The sequence below is a fragment of the Elephantulus edwardii genome, unplaced genomic scaffold (assembly GCF_000299155.1).
Source record: "Elephantulus edwardii isolate Elephantulus edwardi_28Jun2011 unplaced genomic scaffold, EleEdw1.0 scaffold00027, whole genome shotgun sequence".
Lineage (NCBI taxonomy): Eukaryota > Metazoa > Chordata > Mammalia > Macroscelidea > Macroscelididae > Elephantulus > Elephantulus edwardii.
The window spans coordinates 17,353,641-17,363,698 of record NW_006399777.1 but is presented as its reverse complement, the minus strand read 5'-3'; the positions used below and the strand labels follow the sequence as shown (position 1 = coordinate 17,363,698).

Sequence of the window (10,058 nt, the reverse complement as noted above, 5' to 3'; positions counted from 1 at the left end):
CAGTTTTTGTTTGCTCAAAGACACATTTCTTTCTAGCCCCAGAGATAACTGTTAGATATATTACTCTATGGTCTTTGAGATAATTGTTTGTTGTGCGGCAAGAAGTTTGGCTTTCCTGATATGTAATAGAATGTTTGTATTCTCTATATATGCTGAGAAGAAATAAACAACCAATCGGATCTTGTCTTTTTTATCTGACTCTTGATATAGACTCTTTCTCTCTTTGTCTGTGTATTTTTTCCTCAGAAGGACCGTGTCCTCAGCCCTGCAGGTAAGTGGCAACATGCCACTATTAACTCCCATTCAATATCAGATTGGAAGTCCTAGCTAGAGTGAAAACACAAGAGAAGGAAATAAGACATATGAGGCATGAGGTTACAGGATGGTGTATCAACAAGCTGTGTTATGCAGAGGACACAATTTTGCTTGCTAAAAGTGAGGAGGACTTAAAACACTTGCTATGGAAGATTCACGACTGCAGCTTCCAATACGGATGACATCTCAAGTTCAAAAGAACAAAAGCCTCACCAATGGGCCAATAGACAACATCATGACAGATGGAGAGAAGATTATAAAGCTGTCAATTATTTTTACTTGCTTAGATTAACAATCAATACCCTTGATACTAGTAGTCAGGAGATCAGGAGATGTGCTGCATTATTTGTGGCAGGGACCTCTCCAAAACACTTAAGAGCAATGGTATTATTCTGAAGACTGAGGTGTGCTTGATTCAGTCTATGGTTTTTTGAATCACTTGTAATGCATCTGAGAGCTGGACAATGAATGAGGATGACAGAAGAAGAATTGATGCTTTTGAGTCGTGGCATTAGAGAAGAGTGCTAAACATCCCATGGGCATAGAACAAACAGGTCTGTCTTGAGAAAAGTGCAGTCAATTGAGAAACATGGAACTCATGCAATATTATTCAAAATGGGTGACCCTGGAGGACATTATGCTGAGTGATGTATCTCAGTCACAAAAGGACAAGTACTGCATGGTGCCATTGTTGGTAAGTAGGACTGACATCGGGGTTGGAGGAAGACTGAGAAAGATGGGTTAAATTATGTATACTGCATTGAAACAGATGAGGGAGAAAACTGTTTAAAGGGATATGTGATTAGGTATTTTTGTCATGACAGGAGTCCAGAGCAAAGGCTGCATAGTGGAGTGGACCTGGGGGGAGGGATTGTATAACAATGAAAGAATTTTTCTTTTACTTTTCCAGGAGGCGAGTGTACTGGGGTGGGGGTGGGGGGAGGGATGGGCAGGGAGAAAAGCACAACGATGAATGAATGGAACTCTAAAGTCTCTGTAAATTTTCATTGAAATAAATAATAACAAAATTTTTTTTAAAGTGCAGTCAGAATATTAGTTAGAAGCAAAGGTGGGGAAGCTTCATCTCTCATGTTTGGACATGCTGCTAGGAGAGGCTGTTCCTTGAGAAAGGTACACGATGCTTGGAAGGATGTAGGGGCTGTGAATGAGAAGATGACCTCCAGTGGGATGGATTGGCACAGTGAGGGCAAGCAATGGACTCACGTGTGCCAGAAATAATGAGGACAGCACAGGACAGGGTTCAGGTCTCTTGTTCATTTGGTTCATTTCATGAATCACACTTGACTCAATGAAACCTAGCAACATGGGCCAAGAAGAGGTACAACTAGCTCTATATGCAGATGATAGAACAGTGTGCATAGAAACTCTAAAACACAACCAAAATAACCAACCACTCGTTAGATCTAAAAGACTTAATTTCGCAGACAGGCAAGATACAAAATCAACATAAAATGAGTTGGATTTTTCTACAGCAAGATGAGGCCTTCAGGTTGCAAGACACTAAAAACGGGACTGGGGAAGAGCCGCCTCCTCAGAGTAGAATCTACTGTGGTGATACAGAGGGGTAAAGGCTTCATCTAGTTAAGGACCTTCCTTTGCTAATGTGACAAGACTCCAAGTGAAGAGAAACAGCTGCAAATATCGTTAATAATTAAAACATGGAATGTAGGAAGTATGACTCTAGCAAAATCAGAAGTTTTCCAAAACAAAATAATAATTGGTGACTGGTATTTTACAATTGGAAGCAAAGAAGGACCAGTAGTTGGAAAATAAGGCCTTGGTGACAGAAATGAGCCTGGAGATGGAATGACAGAACTTTGTCCACTGCAAATATCTTTATAAAAAACATCCACTAAAACTATACACATGATCTTCACCTAGTAGGCTACACAGAAATCAGACTGACTACATCTGTGGGAAGAGACTAAACACATTGTGGAATTACATCAAGGACATCATCCATAAAGAAAACAAAAGGTCATTACAAGACAGAGGTTGAGGGTGGGAGGGGAGACCAAAATGGGTATCAGAACAGAGTTTGAAACTTGTGCTCGAGTGAAAAGAAGCCAAATTAAGGGGAAGAAATGCTGGAGTAAGAGAGTTGAAGATTTCAAAGGGCAACTTGCAAAGACAAAGCAAAGCATTATAATGATATGTGCAAAGAGCTAGAGTTGGAAAACCAAAATGCAGTTGGCGTTTCTCAAGCCAAAAGAACTAAAGGACAAATTCAAGTTTAAAATCGCAACACTGAAGGATTCTATGGGCAAAATTGTCAATGATGCAGGAAGCGTCAAAAGAAGCTAGAAGGAAATACACAGTTGCTGTACAAAAAAGAATGGGTTGACATGGAAACATTTCAGGAAGTAGCATATGACCAACAACCAACAGGAAGAAGTCCAAGCTGTGCCAAAGGCATTGCCAAAAACTAAGGCCCCAGGAATTGGTTAGAGACCAGTTGCAGTGCTTTAGAAAACAGATGCAACCCTTTGCCAACAAATACAGAAAAGAACTACCAGGCCAACTGACTGGAAAAGATCCTTATTTATTTCCATTACCAAAAAAGATGATCCAACAGAAAATGGAAACAATCAAATGATAGCATTAATATCACATGCAAGTCAAATATTTCTGATTATTACTAAAAAATTACTGGAACAAGAATACTTCAACAGAGAACCTCTTGAAAGCCAAGTTGGATTCAGAAGAGGTTGTGGGCATATTCTCAGGAGAAACCAATCCTTGGAGAGAGAGATCGTTCTTGGAAAGATGGAGAATCAGAGAGAGGAAAACTCATGACAAGATTGATTGGCACAGTGATTACCAAAACGGGCCAGAGCATGGTGAAAACAATGAGGAAGGTTCAGGATGGGGCAAAGTTCAAATCTGTTGTTCATAGGGTCACTATGAGTTGTAGCTGACTTTAAGCCACCAGCAACAACATATGTAACAACTTAGACAATGTTACCCTTTCTGGAGTTAACAGGGATTCAGATACCATTGCTCAAATATTAGTCTCTCTCTTTTTTATAGTTGATGTCACAGGATGACATCATACCACAGACTGCCAAGGGAAGAAGTAAGTTTGTTTTAGAGAGTGTGACACCAAGTTGTTCCTTGAAGGCAAAGATTTTGAAGCTCCATCTGACATACTTTGGGCATGTTGCCAGGAAGGGCCAGTTCTTAGAAGAGAAGGACATCATACTTGGAAGGAGAGAGTCAGGGCAGAAGAACACCCTGGAGGAGATCGGTTGACACAGCGACTGTGGAAATGGGGGCAGGTATACCAGAAGCAGAGAGACTGGCCCAGGACAGAGCATTCAGAACCATTGTTCATAGGGTCACTCCGAATCATAGTCAACTCGATAGCACACAGCAAGGTGCATGATGTCTCCTCTCTCTTCTCCCTCATTGCCGTGGAGTTGGAACCGATACCTTATCCTCCAGCAAGATTCTAGAGGCTGTAAATCACATAGGAGAGGATTGGCCATTGGTCATCTTTTTCCTGAACAGAAGCTGGTGAGTTAGAACGGCCACAGAGGCACTGCCTTTTAGTTAACAGTCCAAGTCTCTACAGACTACGTCACCAGAGGTCCCCATAAGATGTATTAGGCAAATGAATATTGAGTATTGGCAGAATACAAAGAGTGTGTAAGTCTGCCTTCGGTCAATGCATGGTTGGCTATGCTAAAAGAGGTGGAGAGGGAAGATTTCCCTTGGAGAAATGCAGCCTGTTGATAACAGTAGAGGCCTTTGCAGAGGGTCTAGGCCCCATGTGGGACCTCTAATTGGGGAAATCTGCAGCTGAATGGACAAGCAAGTCTAAGACTGGAGATTGGAGAAGAGACAACAATGAGTGAGTTATAAACCCCACAGTCCTGAAAAGAAAATTAAGAATGCATAGAACTCAAAACAAATGTGAGATATCATCTCACCCCAGTCAGAATAGCAAATTTTAACAGAACAACAAGCAACAAATGCTGGAGAGGTTGTGGAGAAACTGGAACCCTTATTCACTGTTGGTGGGAGTGTAAAATAGTGCAACCACTATGGAAGGCTGTATGGCGCTTTCTCAAAAAGTTGCAAATAGAAATACCATTTGGCCCTGCAATTCCATGACTGGGAATATACCCCAAAGAAACCATAACTGCCACCCAAGCAGATATATGCACACCTATTTTATTGTGGCTTTGTTCAGAATAGCAAAGAATTGGAAAAAACCTAAATACCCATCAACAAACGAATGGATAGAGAAGCTGTGGTATATTCACACAATGGTATCCTATGCTGCATTGAAAAACAAGGAACTCATGCAATATTACTCAAAATGGGTGATCCTGGAGGACATTATGCTGAGTGAAATATCTCAGCGCAAAAGGACAAATACTGCATAGTGCCACTGTTGTAAAATTGGACTGACATCAGGGTTGGGGGGGGGGAGACTGAGAAAGATGGATTCAATAATGTATATGCATTGAAACAAAGGAGGGAGAGAACTGTTTAAATGGGATAAGTGATTAGGTATTATTGTCATGACAGGAGTCCAGAACGAAGGTTGAATAGTGGAGTGGACCTGGGGGGGAGGGACTGTATACCAATGAAAGAATTTTTCTTTTACTTTTCAAAAAGAAGAGTGAACTGGGGGGTGGGTGGGCAGGGAGAAAAGTAAAACAATGAATGAATGGAAATCAAAAGTCTCTGTAAATTTTCATTAAAATGAATAATAATAAAGAATGCATAGAACCACATTTCAAACAGCCTATAAACCATTAGATTGTTGCTGGTGGTGGTGGTGGTGTACGCCGTTGAGGTGGATTCCACTCATAGCTGGCCCATAGGGGTTCCCAGAGACTGAACTGCATGAGAGGAGCTTGCCCATTTCCTCCCACAGAGAAGCTGGTGGATTTGAACCCTGTGCCTTTGCGTTGGTAGCGCAATTCCTTACTATTAGGACACAGGTTGACGAAAAGGTGAGTAAATACTCACAGGAACATTATCCTATATTTCCCCTATGTGCAAGGATTTAATATTCATTAATTCAACATTCAGAGTCCTTGTGGGTGTAAATGGTTATGCGCCAAATAACAACTAGCCCAAAGTGAACAGTTCAAAGCCACCCAGAGAAACCTCCCAAGACAAATCTGGGAATCTTTTTCTGAAAGGTTAGAAAGCTCGGGGTGGGAGGGGAGGCGAGTGGCAAGAAGCGTCTCTGCAATCTGGAAGGCACGCTGGTTGAAATCAGCAGCTGCTCTGTGGGAGAAGGATGGGCAGTCTCCTCCTGTGTGATTACTGCCTTGAAAAACCCACGGGAGGGTCAGCTCTGGGTCGGTTCGGACTTGATGGTACACAAGAACAACAACTCTGAGAATGTGGTATCCACCAGTCAGGCTGAACTTAACAGCAATGGATGATTCAGCATTCACATTACAGAACATAACTAGTCCAAAACAACCAGAGACAATTACATGCAATTCACGAAGCGTAAATCACTCTTCCATGTGTTCCGCAGCAGAGCGGGTCACAACTTCCATGAAGAGAGAGGACCTGCGTGGCCTGTGACCGCCTCACTCCACCCATTTCTATTATTTTCTCAGGTTTCTTTCCATTCCTACGAGCAGGCTGAGGTGGGTGCTTCAGGGAATGGATCCCCAAGAACAGAATAAATGTTTTTCTAAGGGAAAGAAAAACACCACTCTTGAAAGGTTTGTGTATGTTTTAACCCAATGGGTCAGCCCACAATCCTTTGGCCCAGGGATGACTACGGGCTCTCAATGCTTTGGCCCAGGGTCGAGTCGAGTCAAAATCCTTCCGCCCAGTGAAGACGATTAGTGACAGTGTTTCCCTGGGTGTGAATTTCAGATTGCTGGGATGTAACACTTCATTCTGGAAATGCAGAAGTCAAGTTCAAGATGCTTCCTCCTGGCTCAGGGGCTGCAGGATGTTGAGGACTCTGGCCAGGGCAAAGTACCTGTGCCTTCTATTTCTGACTCTCTTGGGTCAGAGGTCACCAGGGCCACATTTGTCACCCTCTTTATCCCCTCCTTTCTTCCCCAGGCAGCTACATCTCCTGGGATGTTCCTCCACTCAGTGGATAGAAATGACTTTGCTCGACTTGAGCTCTGGGGATGCAGATCCCTGACATTTAAGCCACAGTTACCAGCCACTCCTTCTAAAAGATAACCCCAGTTTGAGCCCTGCAGAAAGTTTCACTTTAAGGAGAAACAGATCTTGGTCAGGCTGCCAAGATAAGAGAGCCTCAAAGGCACCCCATAATTGGCCCAGAGAACCTGTTTCTAATTTAGAGTTCCAAACACGGAACTCGTTCCCGCTGACACTCAGTGGTCAGCAGGTCTACGGCTTCTTAAGAATCCCATGAGCCAGCGGCAACGGGGACTATTTCTAGATTAAACACAAAACATGCATTCCTGCAGGGTTAATGGGGAAAAAAAAAGTTCACCCTGAGACATGCTGGGATCCCAGGATGAAAATCAGGAAGAGGGAAATGGTGTGAGCCTGTTGGAAGTTACGAGTGTCTCTCCTATGGTCACTGTAGCGGCCCTGAGCCATGGCTAGAATGGCCGTGTGTCACTAGGGCCTGCAGAAGGCATCAATCACTCGGGACAAGCATATCTATGGTGTCACCCCCGGCTGCACCAGAGTTGAGCAGTCCCAGGCTGACGTGATAGAGAGGCTACAGGAGGCAGAGATGAGAGTCTTGATGGTATTGCCTCTTCCGCTCCAAAATTCTTCTCCAGTCTATCCCCTTTTGTATTCCAGTGACCACATCCAAGGATTGGCTTCTCTGAGCCTCAGCTTCCTTTTCATTCATGAAGGCAGCAGCGTCTTCCTCATAAAGCTGAGATGGAGAAATACTACACACAAGCACAATATTTCCACAGCCCTGGGTGCATCCTTTTACCTCAAGTACCATTAGCTGTGCCTCTGGATGGTACAAAAGATGAGGCACTACAATTAGATGGCAGGGTTGGTGCGCCAGTTGGAAGGGTTGGCGGTTCAGATGCCACCCCTCCAGCAGTACCTTAAAAAGTCAGCTCTGGTCATAGGCACTCCAAAGGCAACAGCCTTGAAACCCAATGGAGATCTCTTGCTCTGAACATAAAAGGTCTCCATGAGTTGAAATGGCCCAAAAAGCACCTAACAACCGCTGCTGTTATTATTTTAACTGCATTTGCTTTTAACTATTCACTACGCTTTATCCATTAACCATGCTAATCTGCAGGAGAACGATGGGCGATCTCCTCCCATGTGATTAAACAGCCTCTGAAAACTAGCTGGAGGCCAGCTACGAGTCGGTTCACAACTAGACAGTACACAACAACAACATGCTTCATCTCATTCCCATTGGCACTGAGTCGGAACCAACTCAGAGCTTTCCCTCCGGTGGGTTTTCAGAGGCTGTAAATGCCACAGGAAGAGATGGTCCCTCTTCCTCCCAGGAAACAGCTGGTAGATTTGAACCATCTGCTTTTGGAGTAGCAACTCGGCTCTCTACCCACAGAGCCACCAGAGCTCCTTGGGACTGAGGCAAAAACAGTGGGACAACAAATCATGGATGGTATTTGAAAATGCCGACCTACTTGTTGAGGTTGGCTCAGGACAGAGCAGAGTTCAGAGCCATTGTTCATGTTGTTGTTGTTGTTGTTATGTGTCGTTGAGTAGCTTGCCTAAACCCTGCTCCATACTGTGCCAATCACACTGCCTCCGACACACCCATCCCGATTACCCCAGTCACTGAATCAATCCACCTCATAGAGGGTCTTCCCCTCCTGTGCCATCTTTCCACACTCCCAAGCATGATGTCCCTCTCCAAGGACCAGTCCTTCCTTACAACATGTCCAAAGTATGTCAGACGAAGCCCCAGAATCCTTGCCTCTAAGGAGTAGCTTGGTTTAACCCTCTCCAGGATGAATCTGTTTGTTTTCTTGGCAGTCCACAGTACATTCAATACTCTTCTCCAGCACCACAGCTCAAAGGCATCAATTCTCCTTCTATCCTCCCTAGTCATTGTCCAACTCTCCGATGCATAACAAGTGATTGCAAAGACCATGGCCTGTATCACACACACCTTAGTCTCCAGAGAGACACCATTGCTCTTCAGTACCCTGGAGAGGTCTCTAACAGCAGACTTTCCCACTGCAATGCTATAAGTGGTTCTCGACTTGATGGCACATAACAATAACAATGACAACAACAATAACAACTTGTTGAGGCAAGAATTGATTTTACATCATAGCATTGATTACAGGGCTCTTTTCCAGTGCCTCACCCCACATAATCCCTGCGGAGTCTCCAAGAAAATAAGATTATTAATATTGTCCACTTTCTTTAGGTAAATCCAGGAAAGTTGAGAAATGTTGTCTGTCCTTGTGCCCACCATATATCCAGGAAGCGTGAATTTGAGCCCTTGAACTTCACTCCTTTCTCCTACACTATATGGAATAGAGTTCTGGTCCTCTGGTAAAGAGCTGCACTGTCAACCCGAAGGCAAGGAGTTCAAATCCACCAGCTGCTCTGCAGGAGAAATACGGCCAGTCTCCTCCTGTGTGATTTACTGTCTCTGAAAATTCACTGGAAAGTCTTCTATGATTTGGTTGTGACTCAAAAGACATAGCAAAAAAAGTATCATTTTGAATGAACCTTGGTAGCACAATGGTTGAATGCTTGGCTGCTAACCCAAACATCAGTGGTTCATACCCATCAGTCACCGCATAGGAGACATTTGAGGCACTCTGATTGGGTAAAGATTATAGCTTCAGAAAACATGGGGGGCAATGCTACTCTGGGCTCCTAGGAGTCAGAATAGACTCAATGGTAATGTTTTGCACTGTTTCAGCCTTAACTGGGGACATAGTTTTTGTAGTAATCTCTACAAGTGAATGGACTAGTGTGTGCTTCAGTGTCAGTGATGAAAGCAGGCCCAGCAAAGAAGAACCTTGAAAGGTGGCGAGTCCTTGGGTTGGGTGACTCCCACACCCTCCACACCATACAAGTGACGAGACATGTGCAGTGCACAGCTCACGGGGAGGTCGAGGGTCCTTCCTCGCAGCGAGGGGGAACTCTCCCTTCACACATCGAAGCCCCCAAACAACCATCATGCGCCCCTCCCTCCGTGGAAAAGGTAGTAGAAGTGAGTTTTAGAACCAGTGGAATTCAGACTCCAGTCTTATGTTGAGACGCTCAACTTTCTACTTAGATGGATATTAATAATTTAAGTTTGTCGATCAAGTTCATGAACTTGACTCTCATGGATAAACTGAACTGATGTTTAAAGAGCATCTGAGTTTTGGGTTTTTTTTAAATTTTTATTGTCTTATTTTTACATGTACCGTCAAATCAGATCTGACTGGTACAGGAGGAGATTGCCCCCTCCTTCTCCAGCAGAGCATCTGGTGGATTTGAACCACGTGCCTCTGGGATTGCAGTGCAGTGTCTTGCCACTAAGCATCTGAGTTTTTGAGTCAGAAGAGCTCTAGGCTGGCATGAACTTTCTAAAAGGCCAAGGGGCCTGAGCCCATAACTCAAGCTACTTCATCAGCATGTGACAAAAGAACTTATATTTATAGCTGTTTACAGAAACCACTACTATAAATTCATTTATTTTAGAAACTCGGGCTGTATCTAAATCAACCAATCTCACTGGAAGTGACCTTCAATGTCAACAATCTAATCTGGGGAGGGGGAGGGATTATTAAACAATGAAAGAA

The 10,058-nt window shown here is 43.8% G+C and overlaps 1 protein-coding gene across 1 annotated transcript in view; it reads right to left on the bottom strand.

The window, feature by feature from the left end:
- Positions 1 to 9,446, bottom strand: part of SLCO2A1 (solute carrier organic anion transporter family, member 2A1) — a 149,354-nt gene extending 139,908 nt beyond the window's left edge. Inside the window, exon 1 of the mRNA XM_006883420.1 lies at positions 9,374 to 9,446. Coding sequence (XP_006883482.1) covers positions 9,374 to 9,446 — 73 coding nt within the window. The remainder of the gene's footprint in view (positions 1 to 9,373) is intronic.
- Positions 9,447 to 10,058: the final 612 nt, after the last annotated feature.